Below are 19,023 nucleotides of genomic sequence, written 5' to 3' on the forward strand. Positions count from 1 at the left end.
GGCGGCGGTGGCGGCGGCGGCGGTGGTTCCGGGTGCCTTTGTCCCCCGGTGTCGCGACCCCGGGCCCACAGGTGGGTTCAGGGCCCTTCTCCTCCCCGCCGTCCGCCCGCGGCGAGGGGTCGCGGGCTCCTGGACGGGGCTTCCCGGGCCCGAGCCGCGGCTCGCAAACTCCCCTCCTTCCCGGTTTCCGTGGTAACGGGCTCGGGCCCCGGGGAGGGGGAAGTGGAAGCCGCGCCCCTCCTTTCCTTTGCCCTCTGCCCCTCCCCCAGCGGCCCGGGCCGCCTCGGCCGCGGCCGGGGAGGCGGGAAAGCTGCAGCCCGGGGCTGCGGTCCGTCGGGGCGGGGAGAGGGCTTCCGGGAGCCTCCACCCCCGGCCCCAGGCGCCCCCTTCCTCGCTCCCTTCCCCTCAGCATCCCCTTCCTCCCTGCCGCCGTCCTGCCCGTATTCCCTCCCCCATCGGCTGCACTCTCCCCCCCGCATTGTCGGGACCCCCAGCGTCCCCTCTCCCCCTCTCCGGGAATCCCACCTCCGGCCTCCTCACCAAGTCGGTAACACTCACTTTTTCGCCAAAGGTTTTTCCGAGACCAGTAAAAGACACCGGCATTCTCGATGTCTCAGTTCAAGCGCCAGCGGGTCAACCCCCTTCCCGGAGGACGAAACTTCTCAGGTCAGGCTCTGCCCGCAGCCCGCTCTCGGGAGGGGGAGGGGGGGCGGCCGCGTTGTCCTCCCGGGGCGGATTCGTTGTTACAGGCAGGCAGCCGCGGATGCAGGCCCTCCCCCCGCCCCACTGCCCCGGGGGGGGGGTGGGGTTCGGAAGGGGCCCACAGAGCCCCGAGAGCCGCAGCATCTGCGGCCTTTTCAGTTCAGAGCTAGAGTGAGGAGATGGGGCCTCGGAAAGGGGCCTTAGTCAAGGTTGCAGAGGATTTGCACCCAGATCCCGCCTCCGTTGTGCTTTCGCTTTCCCACGGCGTCTCACGCACCCTTTTCCCGGTCCCGAGTCCTGGAGCAGACCAGGGCGGACGCCAGCTCTGCTTTGCTTTGATTCTCACAGGCTCCACATCCACCTCTCTCCTGGGCCCGCCACCTGGTTTGCTCACCCCTCCTGTAGCCACAGAATTGTCCCAGAATGCCAGGCACCTTCAGGTAGGCCTTTATTCAGGTACATTTTGTCCATTGAGGTTTTTTTAATGGGTCATTCATTCTCCTCTTCTACCTTTTGCCATTCTGGGGGATGGGAGTGCTGGCCAACTCTTTGCCTAGGAATCCTATACTTTGGCCCTGAGGATTATTTAGCTTTTCTCTATTCAAGAAGAAGCCAGAGTCCCTACAGGTCGGTGGCTCAGAGACCAATCTGATTTTCATCTGTGACTGGATTACTTCTATTTTTAATTGTTAGTCTCCTACAGATTGAGATTTTCTGGCAAAGGGGACTTTAGCCGTATTTTTTCATCTGTCCCTTTTACTGTGTATCTTGATGATTCAGATTGTTGAGGGTGTTGGGTAGAGATGAGAAGGTAGTTTGAAAGTAGATTTTTTTGTGTTGATGGTGAAATTATGAGATGCTCATTTTTTCCCTTCTTTTTTTGATCACTACCCTTTTACTCTACAGGGTGGAGAGAAGCAACGTGTCTTTACTGGCATTGTCACCAGCTTGCATGACTACTTTGGGGTAGTTGATGAGGAAGTCTTCTTTCAATTGAGGTAGGCTGAAGACTCTGATGGTCTCCCCAAGAGTGAGGATGCTTTGGTTGAAAAAATTCAATGGGTTGTTAAGGTTCATCTTCATCCTGGTGAAGAAGTCTCCGAGGTTGCTATTTACTTTGGGCCCCAGGGGATTTTATTGCTGACAGGCAGGAAATATATGGGGGAAAGACCTTCTTTACCAGAAGATCTTCTGGGGAAGGGGAGGGAGTGGTCTTTTTGAGGTGACCAGGGGACCTTGTCAGGCCCCTCTCCTCAATGGGCACTCTTGGATTTTGTGCTGGCAGTGTGGTGAAGGGCAGGCTGCCCCAATTGGGTGAGAAGGTGCTGGTAAAGGCTGCATACAATCCTGGCCAGGCAGTGCCCTGGAATGCTGTCAAGGTTCAGACACTCTCCAATCAGGTACTCAGTCCTTGTCAGTATGTGCATTGGGGAAGGGAACCCATATGACCTGAAAGCCAAGAACTCATCCTTCTTGGGAGGGGGATGTTTTGCCTTAAGGTGTGTGAGCTCAGCATTAGAGTTCCCTGAGTTCTTAATTTTCACTCCTCAGCCTCTGCTGAAGTCCCCAGCACCTCCCCTTCTACATGTGGCAGCACTGGGTCAGAAACAAGGCATTCTGGGGGCCCAGCCCCAGTTGATCTTTCAACCACATCGGATTCCCCCACTCTTCCCTCAGAAGCGTGAGTATGGTTGATAAGGAGGGTGATATAGTAGTTATGATTTGAACTAACAGGCTTCCTATTCTAATTATAATTGTGGATATAGGATCTGAGATATAGAGATGTGGAGATAACCAGGAACGCTACTTGAGTCTTGAGTTATAACATATTTTCTCTTCTTAGCGCTGAGTCTCTTCCAAACATCCCCTACCTTGCATCTGAGCCATCTGAGCAGGTTTCCTGCTCGGGGTCCTCATAGCCGACTGGATCAGGGTCGAAGGTAAGAAAATAGGACAAGGGAAATTGTTATTTGTGTGCTGCTTCTTTATCTTTATTGATACTGTCTCTGCCATGGTCATTTTGCTTAATTATATATTTTCACACTGATATATAAATGTAAATGACTATTTTAGCAGACAGATGTAAGATGTGAATTGGTCTTTTAAAGTATTTCAGATAATAGATTTTTTCATATAACTAAAATGATTATAAGACCGAACATTTCAGTGTTCATTAAAATGACATTGCCATCTCCATTTTTAAAAGTTTAAATTGTGCGTATTCATAAATGTATAACAACAATTCTTTAGATTTATATAATGCTTTGAAATTAAGGAAACAAAGGTCTTAGGTTGCTTAGTGTGTAGCAGGTGTGTTGAATTGGACCTTTGGGATATATTTAATATGTTTTGTATGATATATGAGTAATGTGCTCTGTCAAGAGTGTTATTAGTTCTTGCTCCCTCTGCTTATTTTTTCCACCTAAAGGTTTTTACTTTATTCCCTGAGACTAAACTTACTTTTACCTTAGAATCATAGTCTCAGAGCTGGAAGGGATCTTAGAAACCTTTTAATCCAACTTTTACCTGAGTAAGAATATCTCTTTCATATCCCTGACAAGTAGACACCTAGCTGTTATTGGGTGTAATAGGATACTCATTACCTCTCAAGGCAATTCATTCCTTTGTTGGACAGCTCTAACTGAAAAAGGTTTTCCCTTTCATCTTGCCAAAATTTACCTTTCTGAAATTTAAAGTTTTTTTTTTTTTTTTGCCTTTGAGAACCAAGTAAAAGAGTAATAATACCTGTTCCACAGGATAACTTTTCAGATACTTGAAAAATATCATCATGATCTCCCTAAATCTTTTTAGGGAGTTTCTTTTCCTGTTCCTTCAACTGATCCCTTTTATGGCATAATTTTGAAGTCACTCACCATCTTGTTTTCAATCTCCTGGATATTCTCCATCCTCTCAATGTCCTTTTTAAAATATAGTGTCCCAAAGTGAACACAAAATCTCCTTTGTTTGTGATACCATATTTCTCTGTTAATGCAGCCTCAGATCAAATTAGCTTTTGTGCCTTCCATATCACGAACAGACTAGAGTTGTGTGTGTGTGTGTGTGTGTGTGTGTGTGTGTGTGTTGTGAAGCTTTGGTCTCCTTTGAATTGAAAAACAAAAGAGGGATAAAAATCTCATCCCAAATGTCAGCAGGATTGTAAGTAATAAGAAAGCCATCCAGAATCCTGAAAAGAAGCTCTGCAAAACTTAGGACAAAGTTTTATAGTTATATGACCAGCAACCGGTCAGGCTGCAGAGTTCATGTTTATTTAGGAATAAATCTTTCTTGAATTCACAACTAAAAGATAAGTTTAGAACCTTGAAAGTTGCTTATCAAGAGGCTTCGATTTATGCTGAGAATTGCTCTTCAAGAGGCTTTGATTTATGCTTTCTTTGATTTTTCTGCATCTCATGGTAATAAAGTTCAAATCATATACAGACTTTTTACTCCTAGATCTATGGGCTTCAGTGTACTTATTTATAAAATGAAGGATTAAATTAGGATGATTGCTACAGATGGCCTTTCTCTTTTCATATTCTATGCAATGAGTTAATTATTATATCCATTAAGTCATCATATAAGTCAGGTGAAAAATACATATTTCTGTTTTTGTTTTTAGAATGTAGGTCAGTTATGGAGCTACCAATATCTCTTTTGCATGTCAGACATTGCATTTGGGATTCATTATGTGATGTTGGCCATGGCTTTATAGTGATCTAATTTGGAGTGGAATGAAATAATTGAGGATGACCATTTTATTAGTTGAGAAATATGTGTGGGGTAAGAAAAGAGGTGTTGGAAATTAATGCTTTTAGGGGATGTAACATTAATAATTTTGCTGGAAGATATGTTTTTCTGATTCCACATTTAGAAAGGAGATTAAAAAATCATCAAGTGCCCAAAGGAGGTATCTAGGATGGTGAAAGTCTTAAATTCATATCAGGTTTCATTCATTTTTTTAGTCATATCTGACCCCATTTGGGTTTTCTTGGCAAAGATACTGGAGTGGTTTGCTATTTTCTTCTCCAGCTCATTTTACAAATGACCTGAGGCAAACAGGATTAAGTGACTTGTCCACACACAACTACTAAGTGTCTGAGGCTGGATTTGAACTTGGGAATATGAATCTTCTTGATTGAGACTTAGCAACTAATATATCTATTAGTTGAAGGAGCTGGGGATATTTATCCTGGAGAACAGAAGACTCAAGGGACATTATAGTAGGCTTGGAAGATAATTAAACATATTCTATTTGGCACCAAATTTGTGGAAGTCACAAAGAGACAAACTTAAACTTGATGTTAAGAAATACTTAATGATATTTAGAGATATCCAAAAGTGAAATGAGTTGCATCACTAGGTAGTAGACTCCCCTTTCATCGTGCAAATGATGGATGGCCACTTTTTTGGATATAGGTTAGGCTAGATGGTCACTTTACTCTCTGGCATCTCTGAAATTTTGTGATTCAATGATGACAGCTTCTTTTCTGGGGATTCAGAGCATGGTATCTCATTGGATACTAAATAATACTAAAAGTATTATTCCTCATGAGGCTTTAAGGCTGGTTTTATTTCTGCTGACAGTTTTCTGTTATTGAAATTTGTTTTTTGTTTTTTAACTGATAATGAATTATAACCAAGTCCTGATCAGAATAATAGAAGAAACCTGTTTTGAATAATTCTAAACCACAGCTATTTAGTAGACTTTACAATGTAATATTATATATTACGTATAATATATACTAAAATAATATATAATATTAAAAAAGTTATATACTAAAATGTATTTAAAGTACTGGTCTAGCTGTATATATTGTCCAGATGATTTCAAAGTGTATCTTAGAAACACTGAAATTCTTGTAGAGACAGCTGAAAGAAAGAATTCTTGTCTCAATAATTAAGTAACACCTAAAACGGTTGAAACTGTGATTTTGAAGCTCAGTGAGAGCAGAAGAAAACAGGTCTTGTACCAAAAAATCTGGCTCTCAGTTATTCTGGAATGAGTAATTTACCCCTGAATAACTGAGAATTAGTTATGTTTGTACCAAAAGGGGTTTTACTATCTGGGATTATCTGAAAATGTATGTTACTGGATGATAGAGATTGTCTTTAACTCATACCATAACCTAATACATATGGGTATTTAATACTTTAATGATAATATTTCAATTTCCAGTGATGACTATGACTCCAAAAAACGCAAACAGAGGGCAGGTGGGGAGCCTTGGGGTGTTAAGAAGCCAAGACATGACTTACCCCCTTATCGGGTCCATCTTACTCCCTATACTGTGGACAGGTGAGCATATAAGCTATGAATTAGAAAGGAACTTTTTGACAACTGAATGGGAGAGTTTGATGTTATAAGGGATAGGCTATGACTCCATTTTCTTTGTTCCTGATCTGTAGCCCCTCCTGTGACTTCTTGGAACTCCAGCGCCGTTACCGTAGTCTCTTAGTACCCCCAGACTTCTTAGTTGTGCATCTGAGCTGGCTGTCTGCCTTCCCTCTGAGCCAGCCCTTTTCCTTACATCATCCAAGTCGAATTCAGGTATCATCAGAGAAGGAACAAGGCCCAAATGCTAACTCTGAGTCCACTCCATCAGATTCTGACATGACTTATAGTGCTAAGGTGAGTTGGCAACATCTTCTTGCTTTTCTCATGATTTAGGTGAATATTCATGGTGTCTTTTTGATTGTTATTCTTTCTTTGCTGCCTCTGCTTAGGTACTTTTACTCTCCTCTCCGGGACTGGAAGAATTATATCGTTGCTGCATGCTGTTTGTGGAAGATATGGCTGAGCCAAGGGAGAATCCAGAACATCCTTTGAAGCAAATTAAGGTGAGAGTTGGAATGTTTCTGGGATCTGTGAAGCAAACTCTCAAAAAGTTTTATGCTTTTCCTTCCCCTGAGACTTTCATTGATACTATTCCCCTCCTACCAAAGGGATTGGCTGTATTTCCCCCTACTACAAATTTGCCCTAATCTTCTCTTCTGTGTCCTTGCCTACTTCCTATTACAAGAATCTTAGGTGAATTGTAATTCTGTTACTCATTAATCAAGCATTTCCTATTTTCCTGTGGTGCTGATAACTGGGGAGGACTATAGGTTTCATGAGGGTGTAGCTTGTTTCAACTTCTCACTTAGCAGTAAAGCACTTAATTGTGCTTGACTTGCACTGAAGAATGTTAGAGCTAAAAGAAACCTTGATATAAGATCACATAAGAGAGGATGAGATCAAAATGGGTACATGATTTTGACAAAAAGGGCAAAACTGTAAGCAAATTAGTAGAGCAAAGAAAAGTTTGCTTTTTAGATCTGTGGAGAATGGAAGAATTTATGGTCAAACAGGAGATAGAGAACATTATGAAATGCAAAATGGGATAATTTTGATTACATTAAATTAAAAAGGTTTTGTATAAACAAAGCCAGTGCAACCAAGATTAGAAAGGAAGTAAAAAGCTGGGAAATAATTTTTATAGTTATTGTTTCTGATAAAAGCTTCATTTCTAAAATATAAAGACAACTGAGTCAAATTTGTAAGAATACAAAACATTCTTTATTGAGAAATGGTCCAAGAGTATGAACATGCAGTTTTCAGATGAAGAAATTAAAGCTATCTGTATTCAAAAAAATGTCCTAAATCACTATTGATTAGAGAAATGCAAATTTTAAAAGCCTGAGGTACCGCCTCATAACTATCAGATTGTCTAATATGAAAGAAAAGAAAATTGGTAATTTTTATGTGGATGTGGGAATATTGGAACACTAATGCATTATTGGTGGAGTTGTGAACTGTTTTAGCCATTCTAGAGAGCAATTTGGAACTATGCTCAAAGGGCTATCAAATTGTGCATATCCTTTGATCCAGCAATACCATTATTAGGTCTGTATTTCAAAGAGATCATAAAAAAGAGAAAAAGGGATGCACATGTGCAAAAAATGTTTATCACAGTTCTCTTTGTGGTGGCAAATGATTAGAAATCAAGGAGATATGCCTGTAGCTAAACAAATCATGGTAATTTGAATGGAATGGAATGCTATTCTCTAAGAAATTACGAGCAGGCATATTTCAGAAAAATTTGGAAAGACACAAATGAACTGCTGGTGAGTGAAGTGAGCAGAACCAGGACAACATTGTATACAGTAATAGCAACATTGTATGATGATCAGCTTTGATAGACTTGGCTCTTCTTAGTGATAAAGTGATCTAAGATATTTCCAAAATTGATAGAAAATGTTATCTATCTCCAGATAAAGAACAATGGAGTTTGAATGCCTCAGAAGCATACTTTTTTTTTTGCTTTTTCTTTCCCTTTTGTGGTTTTTCCCTTTCGTTCTGATTCTTCTTTCACAGCATGACTATGATTGTTATGTATGGAAATATGATTGTACATGTATAACCTATAATAGATTGCTTGCTATCTTGGAGAGGGGGAAAGAGAGGGAGGGAGAAAAACAGAAATCAAAATCCTATAAAAGTAAGTGTTGAAAGCTATACTTAAATGTAATTGAAAAAATATAATACTATCAAGTTGGGAGAATGACTTTGAGATTATCTAGATGAGATGAGAAAGCTAAGGGCTGAAAAAACCTACAGATTTGCCACATTGTGCAGTTATGACTTCTGGCAGCTAGAACCCTTGTCTTTACCTACTCTTCATTCTGTATGGCTTTCTTGGCTAATACTTTATATAGATTGGTTGAGAAGGCAAGTAAAATGGAGGAGGAACCATTTAATCAAGCCATAAAAACATTTTCTTTCACAGTTCTTGCTGAGGAGGAAGGAAGATGAGACTGTGATGGTTGGGGGTGAGTGGTCACCCTCTCTAGATGGTCCTGACCCAAAGGCTGATCCCCAGGTATTGGTCCGAACTGCTATCCGCTGTGCCCGAGCTCAGACAGGCATTGATTTGAGCAATTGCACAAAGTGGTAAGTGCCCTTTCTGCAGTTTTTATTTGAGGACGTTTAATGTAATTGGTGAGATTGTATTTTAATTAGGATAACAGATTGAGGTTCCGTATAGAGTTGTTAGCCCTTCACAGTTTTGTGACCACATAACACACCTTTGACCCCAGCCTTACAGATAGGTATTGATCATAAAGGGGGTGGGCTTGGTGACTGTGTTTGTGTGTGATTTAGTGCCAGTCTGCTATCCTTCCTGATTCCACAGCAGTGGTCATCCATGTGTTCTTTGTGTAGGAAGTCTAGTGCATTTGGTGCAGGCAATGGTCACAGTTTGAACTCATGTATTCCGGCTTAGGGAGCTTTTGGTAGTTATGGCAGTTGCTTGGTCATTTGGGCTGTAGGGTTCACCAGAGGGCAGTGTCTCAGTGCCCCCTTCTGTTGGGAGCAGGTGGCGCATTGCCGAATTCCAGTACATACAGCTGGGACCCCCTCGGCGGCAGCGAACTGTAGTGGTGTATCTCCCAGACATCTGGACTCTCATGCCCTCCCTGGAGGAGTGGGAGACCCTATGCCAGCAGAAAGTGACTGAGGCGGCTGCCCCGCCCCAGGAGTCTCCAATGGTATGTCTAAGCCCTGGGAGGGAAAGGGTCCCAAACATTAGGACTAACAATTGATGACTTTTTTGGTTTGCTTCCTAGGAAGCTGAGGCTTCTGTAGAAGAAACAGACTCTTCTGAACTTGCAACAACAGAGGCTTCTGAGCAAGACACGGAGAACCCTGAGCTCAGCCTGCAGCAGGAAATGGATCCTTCTCTCCCAGAGGCCCCTCCCCCTCCTCTGGAGCCTGTCATAGTAGCCCAGCCTGGCTGTACTAACCTTTCCCTCCACGCCATTGTGGAGGATCGTCGGCCAAGAGACAAGATTTCGTTTGAGGTAGATGTGGATGATCTGGGGCAGATGTTGGTCTGGTGGGATGTAGAGGAACCATTTCTACTTGGTACTCATGTCCCCTTAACTCTTATTAATAGGTAATGGTGTTGGCAGCACTGTTTCAGGAGATGCTTCAGCGAGACTTTGGGTACAAAATCTATAAGATGCTGCTGAGCTTGCCTGAAAAAGAGGTGCCCCCCCCAGAGACGGAAAAGGAGGAAGCGGCCAAGGATGAGGCAGCCAAGGAGGAAGTGGCCAAAGAGGCCAAGGACGAAGCCCAGAATGAGGGGACGTCCACAGAGCCAGAAACCCTGTCGGTGAGTGCCGGGGCCAGAGAGCAAGGACTCAGGTGCTCTGAGGCCAGCAGTGGGGGAGGGCCTGCCTGGGCCTGGCACTGGGCCCGGCCCTGCATCTCTGAGGACAGAAAGTGTCTGAGAGTAGACTTTCCTGGTGAGAGTGCTGTGAGCTCTGTGAGGCAGAGGTAAACAGGGAACTCGGGGCAGGCATAAGGGCAACCAGGGAAGAGGCACAGAGACTGGAGACGGAGAGCTGATTGTGAGGTGAGATTGGGCTTTCAGAGCTAAAGACAGGAGTTTCTTTTGTGTCTTAGAGGCAACAGAAAGGCAGTGGAGCTGGTTGGGGAGAGCAATCACGTGGTCAAGCCTGTGCTTAAGGAGAAGCACTTAGGGAACAATGGATAGGACAGCTGGAGTCTGGGGCCACACTCCAGGAGGGGGGGAGGCGGGTTAGGTGGTTGTAGTAATCTAAGCAAGAGGTGAAGCCCTGCACCTGGGTGGTAACTGAGGAACAAAGAGCCCCATATGAGAGAGACACTGGAGGTGAAAATGCCCCATTTCATAGTCAGTTGGGCCTGTGGAGTGAGAGTGAAGAACCCAGGAGAATGCTGAGCTTGAGAGCCTATAAAGCTGGAAGGGGCTGGAGCCTTCCCCAGAAATAGGGGAGTTAGGAGGAGGGGAGACTTAGAGGAAAAGAGAAGGAATTCATCTTTAGACATGTTGAGTTTAAGATGCTTCTAGGATATCCAGTTTGAACCATCCAATAGGCAGTTGGTAGGAGACTAAACCTTGGGGAGGAAATGGGGTGATTCTATAGATTAGGCCAAAATCTACAAAGAAAGTGATTAAATCTATAGGAGCTGAGGGGGTTACTGAGAGGGAACAGAGAGGGAGAAGAGGGTCTCATGATACGGATGATGAGGTAACAAAGACTGAGAGTGAAAGAGAAAAGGAAGCAGGCAAATCAGGAGCAAAGATTTTTCTGGACGTAGAGGTAAAGGATGCATAGGTGATAAGTCAGAGAGCCCGAAAAAGTCATCCAGAATGCTTAGGGAATGGGGCATGTAGATCATTATTGTGGTTGCTGACGGTTAGCCCAAAATCTTTTTGCTTTAACCTTTGTCAGAATACTTTTCTAAAATGAGTGAATGTATTTTTCTGCTGAATATGATTTAGTGAACATGATTTCACTTCTGCATCTTGGATTTGAGGATCTTGTACTACTCAAATGAAACTTCTCATCAAGAGGCATCGATTAACTGTGGTGCACGGGATAGAGTGCTGGCCCGGGAATAAGATAGACTCAAGTCAAATCTGCCTCAAATATTTTCTAAGTGCTTTGGTGTTTTAAGTCATTTGCATAGGTGGTAAGGATTCTAAGAATTTCTTGCTCTTAAGGAGCTAATTTTCTGCATTCCTATTGATCTTGTTTGTCACTGTGTGAATAAATTGTTAGATTCAATTCTTTTGAGTGGTTCTGGGTCTTATGAGGAGACCCTGTAGGATTTTGGTGCTTGATATAATTACTACAGTATAAATTGCAAACAGGGTCATCTGGAGAACTTCTTCATCTATATAGGGAGTTCTATTATTTAGACTCTGCATAGAACATCTTTCATGATAGTAATGAACACTTTTTGTGAGTGTTCTATGCTTTATTTCATATTTATAATTGGAGAATTTTTAAAAACATATATATATACACACACACACACACACACCATAACTTATTCAGCCATTCTCCAACTAATGGGCATCCACTCAGTTTTCAGTTTCTAGCCACTACAAACAAGGCTGCCACAGACATTTTTATACATGTTGGGTCCCTTTCCCTCCTTTAAGATCTCTTTGGGATATAGATCCAATAGAAACACTACTGGATCAAAGGATATGTTATCAACAAAGCAGTGGAATTTCATTTTCTTTTTTGGGGGGGTGGGATGGGGGAAGGGTGAGGCAATTAGGATTAACTGACTTGCCCAGGTGTCACACAGCTAGGAAGTATTAAAGTGTATGAGACCAGATTTGAACTCAAGTCTTCCTGATTTCAGGGCAAGTGCTCTATCCACTGTGCTGCTTTGGGATTTCATCTTCTATAAAGATTTTTATGGCTTTGAAGAAGAGGTCTGTAAGAGCCCTCATATTTTCAGCTCATAAAGATTTTATACAGATGGATACAGATATTCTTGGATATTTGTTGGTAGTTCTTAATGTCTTCTCAGGCAGCTGCTTTTTTTTTTTTTTTTTTTTTTTTTTTTTTTTTTTTTTTTTTTTTTTGTAATATCTGATTTTGGGGCTTTATTCTTCACTTTTGAGATATCTTGAAAATTGGATCTTGGTAATTCAAATCATGTTGCCTTTTGCACAGTATGTTTTATGTTTATACTTGATTTGATCTAGTCAACTTTGTGACTTCATCTTTTGATTTTCTAGTTTCTCTCAATAGCACATTTGGTTCTGAATCTTGATGTAATTCCACTAATCAACAGTTTTAAAGAGATACAAACATATGCACATGTGTATGTGTGTGCGTGAGTGCACGTGCACAGATGTCCTGTTCTGCATCTGTTTGTTTTCCTTAAGTTTCATATAAATACTCTTAGCTTAAGTGGATCTTATGTCAAGCTCTCTGCAAACTTGTTTGGCTTTGTATCAAGTAATCACCTTCTGCTATGGTCGGCAAATTAGGGTAGTGAACACCTTTGAATGTGTGTCTCCCTGGGTGTGTACTCTAAATGACATTGTTGCTTTTGGCTGTTCTGTTTCCCTTCCTTGAGAGGAGATAAAGTACTTGCTGATTGAAGTGGTTTATGGGCCCTTTGGGTTTTCCTTGTTATGGTGGCTATCATCATGAGTTAAACTTCCCTAAGAATTGGTATAGTTTTAGGTAAAGAGGCAGAATAGGCACAAGGATTCGGAAATGAAGATGGATCTTCATAGACGGTCTAATCATTGTGGCCTACAGGGATGAAACTAGGTTTTAATTCCAGGTCTTAAAACTGGGTTGTATTGAGAAAAGGAGTTGTTGCAGTGAGGGAAGGGAATGTTTTTTTGGGCCATGAGAATTCCTTACCTTCTGTTCATTCCTTGTGATTAACTAGCTAAATTTTATTACAGATATCTAGAATTTCCCAAGAGCACCTTGAACTTCAGTTAATATATTTAAAATGTTTTGCAAATGATATATAAATGTGGGCTAATTGTTATTACTCTTCTGTCCCTCTCAGAGTCCCTCTCAGAAGGAGGATGGGCTTCTGCCTAAGGCTCCAGCCTCTGCTGAAGAGGAGGAGGAGAAGGGCCGGGGTGAAGCATCTGAGGACCTTTGTGAACTGAGCTTGGATGCAGAATTGTTGCTGCTGAGGGAAGATGTGGAAGAAGATTTTGGTATGGAGGAAGCCTGAGGGAGGAGGGAGGGAATTTTGATGTAGTTGATTTGGGTCTGATGGTCCCCTCACCTTGTTATTCTGGGACTCTTCAGCAGGGGCAAAGCTAGAAGATGCTGAGGTACGGTCTGTTGCCTCAAACCAATCAGAGATGGAATTCTCCTCACTCCAGGACATGGTGAGGATCTCTCCTTTCCCACCTCTTCTTCCTCACTGAGTTGGGTTATTATAGTTTGGGGAAGCCTCTGATTTGAGTAGCACTTTTAGAACTTTATCAGTGTTGGTGGACACCAAATGGCCCTTGCTTTTTCCGTTTGACGAAGAATACGCACTTAAGAGAGAATTTGTATATATATGAAGATAGGGCCAATAGAATTTACTATCTGAAAATATGATTAATCTCCACTTGATATTCATCTGTAGGTCAAAACCCCTAGGGCTTGTTAGGATAATCTTCACACTTTGAATTTTATAGAGCTAGTTTCAGAACTAAAAACCTGGTAACAGGAATTCCTTTACTTGGCCTGACAGATTCAGTAACTCTTCCAGTTTACCAGCCTGTCTGAGAGCCAGCAATCCAGCAATATAATTGCAAACACTAAGCCAACAGGGACATTTCTCTTTACTTTCTTTGGGTTTCTCTTAGCCCAAGGAGCTAGATCCCTCAGCTGTGTTGTCCCTGGACTGTCTTCTTGCTTTTGTGTTCTTTGATGCCAACTGGTGTGGCTATCTTCATCGACGGGACCTGGAGAGGATCCTACTCACTCTGGGACTTCGTCTCACTGCAGAGCAGGTACCTTCTCTTTCCTCTGTTGCCACCCTGCCCTGGGATGCCTTGTTTTATCTCGATGTCCTCTCTCCCCAACATAGGACTCAAGCTAAGTAATTCCTGTAGTCCTTGAATCTTGTATTGGGTACGACAGTTCTTTCTGATCCTGGTGCAGTAATGGTTGCGTGTTGTCTGTAGGCCAAAAAGCTGGTTAGCCGGGTGGTAAGCCAGAACATCTGTCAGTACCGGAGCCTCCAGTACAGTCGTCAAGAAGGCCTGGATGGAGGACTCCCTGAGGAAGCGCTGTTTGGTAAGCAGGAGAACTTCATGTCACTTCACTTTGGAAGGAGAAGGCCTTGTTTGTCTTCCTCATATCTTAATTTCTTTGTCCTTTCAAGGAAACTTGGATCTGTTGCCGCCTTCCTCTGGGGAAAGCACAAAGCCAAGCACTCTTCAGGTGGAACACAAGGGTCTCGTGTCTCATAATGGCAGCCTGATTCATGTGGGAAACCTACTGCAGCGGGCAGAGCAGCAGGACAGTGGGCGGCTTTACCTGGAGAACAAGATCCACACATTGGAACTGAAGCTGGGTGAGATGCTCGTAGCCCGAATCCTTGTGTCTGAATGTCCCATAGGCTGGTTGCATCTTGGCAGGATGCTAGGGGTGACTTCTGTCCCTTATTTGTCTGAAGTTGCAGGCTGGGAGCAAGATTTCTGATGTTTTCTCTTTAGAGGAGACCCATAGCCGCTTCTCTACCACGGAAGCCGCCAATAAGACATTGACAGCAGATATGCAGGAACTTCGGACACGGCTAGCAGAGGCTGAAGAAATGGCCCGCACTGCTGAGAGGCAGAAGAATCAGCTACAGCGTCTGCTTCAGGAGTTTCGAAGACGTTTGACTCCTTTACAGCAGGAGATGCAGCGGATGGCAGAGAAGGTAGGGGGAGGATTGGGCAGGGTCTGGTTACTATAGAAATGAGGAAGGCCACATAAGGTTGCTATTGGGAGAAGACCGCTAGAGTGGCAGCTCCCTCCCTCCTCATCCACTAATTTCTTGGGCCCATTAGTAGAGAATTCTCAAAAGTAGTAGCTGGTAACTTTCCCAGTCCTCTTTTGTTAGAGTGCACAGATCCGTTTTTCCCTCCCGTCTCTTCCCTTGCCCAGCTCTCTCCCACCTCCAGTCTCCTAATCCTCGACACACCTGTGTTTCAGGCTGACAGCTGGGGAGAGAAGGAGGAACCAGCACCTAGCAACTGAGGCCGAAGGGCACTGCACAGCAACTGCCACCCTGTGAGCTCAGCGATGGAGTGACTGATGAAGTTAGATCCTCTCAGCACCAGAAAGCAGCTGGAGCAGGGCCTGGAAACACAGGCAGGGGAGGCTGACAGTGCTCAGCATCTCCAAGGCAAATGGAGGGGGAGGGGCCTGGGCCGTGAGGAGAAGAACAGGGACTGGTTCTCGGCCTATCAGAGCAGGGAGGGACCCAATTTACACCCACCACTAATACAGCATCTTTCCTTCTCACTCCTGAAATATTGCTTCTCCCTCTACTGTGGTTCCTCCTGGAGCCCTTTTAAACTTGTGCTTCCTCATATCCTCCCAGTGTAGAATGAGACAAAGGAAGGGAGGGGAAGACATCTTGAGAACCTTTGACCAGGCCTAACAACAACAGACTTTCTGGAGAGAGTCAGGAAGTCCAGTTTTGGGCAGTGGATCCTTGATCTGGTCAAGCTGCTGAGCTGTAGGGGGCAGATCCTCAGAAGAAAGGGGCTCATGGCTCCTGCAATAAGGAATAGAGCCAGCAGCAGGGGCCACTTTGTGTCTAGGACTTCTTGTCTGTAGTCCTGCACTCTGCCAACTCCAGATGAGATCTCTTGTCAGGTGAAAGCCGCTCCTTTCTTTTCTGCTCTTTGTTCAGAATGTGGTAATGGCTTGGGCCTGGTAGGTCAAGCCTTTCTCTGTTACCTTTGTAATTCTCACCTCTTTCCATAACCCACGGTTCCAGTTTGACTTTGTATATAAACAGTTGTCCTTTTTTGGCTTTTTGTTTTTTAAATAAACCAAAGTCAAAAACACAGTGTGTGCCTGCAGTGCTGTAGGGCCCCCTCCCCTGTTATTTCCCAGTGTCGGTCTTATCTGGTTTTTAACCTATTCATGTCAGGCCCTGAGCTTTCTTGTCTCTTTTTCAGACTTTGCTGCACTTCTCTTCCCAGGGAATGTAGTGAATTGCCTCAGTTTCTTCCTGTTAAACACATGTCAGATTCCAGAACTCAGCTAGATATAAGCCCAGAAAGAATATTTGAAAAAGAAAACAAGTTTGTTGGTACTACCAGGCATTAGGCAGAAGGGTTGTTATCAGTTAAAACATTTTGTCCTCCAGAGGGCAGCACCGCATTATTCAGAATCTTATCAGGTCTCCTTGGAAGCAAAGCTTGTTGGTTAGTTTAACCCCCAGTCCCATTACTTAGAGCACCAGCAATATGTTCCAGATTTATTTTACATTTCCTTGAAAAAATAAAATCCCCAGTATTGGAAGTCAGGGGAGCCCAGACTTTGCACCCTTTCCATGGGGCTCCTGAGTTGACAGGTGAATAGAAAAACAGCATGAAATTTACATTACATTACATTAAACTAAACTAGATCCCAGACTCCAGAAGTGGGAAACTTAGAACTCTTCCCTTGGTTGAGGTACAGGACAAAGACTAGGAAGAAGAAAAAAACTTCTGGACAACTTTGGGTTTGTCCCCTCAAGTTATTTACCATATCTCTAACTCAGACAAAATGCCTTTTGAAGTGAAAGGTTCATCAGCAGAAGCAAGGCTAGAGTGCCAAAGCAAATCGGCATTCTAGGCAAAAAAACTCCCTGACTTCAAGATTTAAATGTTCTGGCCCAGCCTAAGCTGAATTGTTTACACATCTGCTGCTGCTGGATTCAAGTTACCTAAAGCTCTGGGCTGAGGATGTAAATAGATGTTGGGCCAGTTATTTTGGAAACAAAAGCCCTTATTGCTGTTCCTTTTACACTAATGTACATAGAATATCTGGCTCTAAGCAAATACAATGGTACAGCAATAAAATGAGACCACCTGCAACCTGAGGGTTGTGTGTGTGGGGGGGTGTAGCTCTCCAATAAGAAGGTTAGACTTAGTCTAAGGGCCAGTAAAAGGTAGCAGGCTGATGCCTTTGTGGTTTTTCCAGTGGGTCATGGCAAAGTTTTACAGTGGCTATTGCCCTTTACCACAGTGCTGGCTTTACTGGGTCTGAAGGTATATATAGCAGGAGGAGCTCTGCTCCCGGGGGGAAGGGGGAGTGGGAAGGGTTGATTCTGTGTAGAATTCAGTCATCAGCCACAATGGAAAGGGCTCGGAGCTCGCTCAGTTTCGTCTCATTCTCCTGCTCCCTCTGCTCATCTGTGTGACCAGGCTGGTCTAGCTGTTGGGTTAAGTCCCTGAAGATCTTGTGCATCTCAGTGTAGTATACAACCTAGGGTCAGTGGGAAAAGGAAGAGAGATTGACGAAATCTGGGACTCAACTGGATAAAAACTATACCCTCTTTTTCTCTCCATATAAGCCCTAGAGACCAAAAGCCTCATAGTATAGTAAAGCAGTCAATAAGCAGTTATCACATGCTTATTGTGTTCCAGGTGCTATACCATGGAGAAAGATAAAAGGCTACTACACACAGGATTAAGGTTCAAATGGGGGGGAGGGGGGAGAGGGTTAAACTTGGTTTGTCCAGTAGTCCGGCACTAGGGAAACTGAAAGGGGTGGGCCAAATTTACCAAGTCTAATCCTATAAGAAAAGCTCAGGCCTCTTTTTGGAGAGAAATTCTGTGGCCTGGTGCCCCATGAACACCAGAAAACTAGTAAGGGATACCTTAGAAAACCACAATGAATCTAATTAGAATCTGTCTTCTGGCCTTCAGTCTCCCCACTTGAGGGCAGGAAAGTGGTTGTGGGCTAGTTTGCCACTTTTCCTCCTGAAAGTGCCAGAAGACACCAGAGTGTGAACAGAGAAATGGGTATTATGGGTCCCCACCCTCCCCATGTAGGACCATCAACATCAATAAAAACAATATAGAGCTGTTTAAGGGAACGACCCTGAAAGAATTTTGAAGAGTCTTTTAAAAGTTGGTTTTATCTGGTGCTGGAAGGTATATAAGAGGACTCCTGTACCTCAACACTGGTTTCTTGTATTAGGGCATTTGATCAAGATCCCCCTAACCTGCCTTCTCTCCCTTTTCAGACAGGTAGGAACTGTTCTCCCCCACCCAGCTTAGACAGCTGGAGATTAAGTGAGCCCCCAAACTTGGATCTTCTCACAAGAGTTTAGTCATAGTACCCCTGCCTAACTGACATTCTGTCCCGGAGGGGTCGGGAGTTGAGCAAAGATCCTAAGAAAATCCTGTTTCTTTATTCCTCGTAGGGGCTCACAAAGAAGGAGTCAAATCTGGAAGTTTCCAACTCCCACTATCAGCTCATCACCTCTCTAGCAACTCTGCCACAGCCTTGCAGGAAAATAGGGGACCTTGTGGGCAGCCTAAGCAGGCTAGTGGGTGGATGGGGGTGGAGGATGGTCCCCCCCACAAGCCGCACTGCGCTGGTGAGTCACCAGGAATGCTCACTTTTACTATGACTAATGGTACCAGAATTCAGAATTCAGGCAGAATTCAGGCAGGAGAGGGTTAGAAGGGAGTGGGAAGGCCTCCTCCAGCCAAAGATTCTCAGAGGCTACACTCTAAGCCCTGAGGATTCCTTTTCTGACAACACTAATCTAGTGGGAAGTCAATGTGACGGGATGGGAGGAACGATGGAGGAAACAAAGTAGCCTCCCTGGCTAACAGAAGCTTACAATCCTTCCAATTCCTTCCTGATGACAGTTGGGTTCCTGGTGCCAAAACCATTAGGAGATTATGGTAGCACCAGCATGTCACCCCCATGGACTTCACTCCTGCCCACTGTCCCAGACTCTTTGGGAGATCTGCTGACACAAGTTCCACTGGATCACTACCCATATCCAACCAAGCCTGTGCCTGG

General features: G+C 43.8%; 2 protein-coding genes across 4 annotated transcripts in view; one reads left to right on the forward strand and one right to left on the reverse strand.

Annotated features, from left to right (window-relative positions):
• Positions 1-16,061, forward strand: CCAR2 (cell cycle and apoptosis regulator 2). The gene is made up of 21 exons (XM_031950878.1): positions 1-71; positions 572-666; positions 1,051-1,142; positions 1,609-1,700; positions 1,988-2,102; positions 2,254-2,383; positions 2,546-2,642; positions 5,879-5,998; positions 6,109-6,331; positions 6,427-6,540; positions 8,469-8,632; positions 9,057-9,228; positions 9,307-9,540; positions 9,636-9,854; positions 13,061-13,217; positions 13,312-13,394; positions 13,863-14,009; positions 14,184-14,295; positions 14,384-14,575; positions 14,718-14,923; positions 15,199-16,061. Exons 2-21 carry the CDS (start codon positions 609-611, stop codon positions 15,241-15,243), a joined length of 2,772 nt encoding a protein of 923 aa, XP_031806738.1. The 5' UTR covers positions 1-71; positions 572-608; the 3' UTR covers positions 15,244-16,061.
• Positions 16,062-16,464: 403 nt separating this feature from the next.
• Positions 16,465-19,023, reverse strand: part of BIN3 (bridging integrator 3) — a 48,598-nt gene continuing 46,039 nt past the window's right edge. For all 3 annotated transcript variants that reach the window (XM_031950887.1, XM_031950885.1, XM_031950886.1), the window contains one exon: positions 16,465-17,469. In XM_031950887.1, the coding sequence (XP_031806747.1) occupies positions 17,323-17,469 (147 nt within the window). In that variant the 3' untranslated portion in view covers positions 16,465-17,322. The remainder of the gene's footprint in view (positions 17,470-19,023) is intronic.

The sequence above is a fragment of the Sarcophilus harrisii genome, chromosome 2 (genome assembly GCF_902635505.1).
Source record: "Sarcophilus harrisii chromosome 2, mSarHar1.11, whole genome shotgun sequence".
Taxonomy (NCBI): Eukaryota; Metazoa; Chordata; class Mammalia; order Dasyuromorphia; family Dasyuridae; genus Sarcophilus; species Sarcophilus harrisii.

What these genes read in the sequence shown, in the direction of transcription:
- CCAR2 (XM_031950878.1), top strand. Translation starts at nt 609, where the DNA reads ATGTCTCAGTTCAAGCGCCAGCGGGTCAACCCCCTTCCCGGAGGACGA. An exon ending in GAAGTCTTCTTTCAATTGAG is followed by an intron (nt 1,701 to 1,987) that starts GTAGGCTGAAGA and finishes TTGTGCTGGCAG; the next exon opens with TGTGGTGAAGGGCAGGCTGC. An exon ending in TTCGTCTCACTGCAGAGCAG is followed by an intron (nt 14,010 to 14,183) that starts GTACCTTCTCTT and finishes TGTTGTCTGTAG; the next exon opens with GCCAAAAAGCTGGTTAGCCG.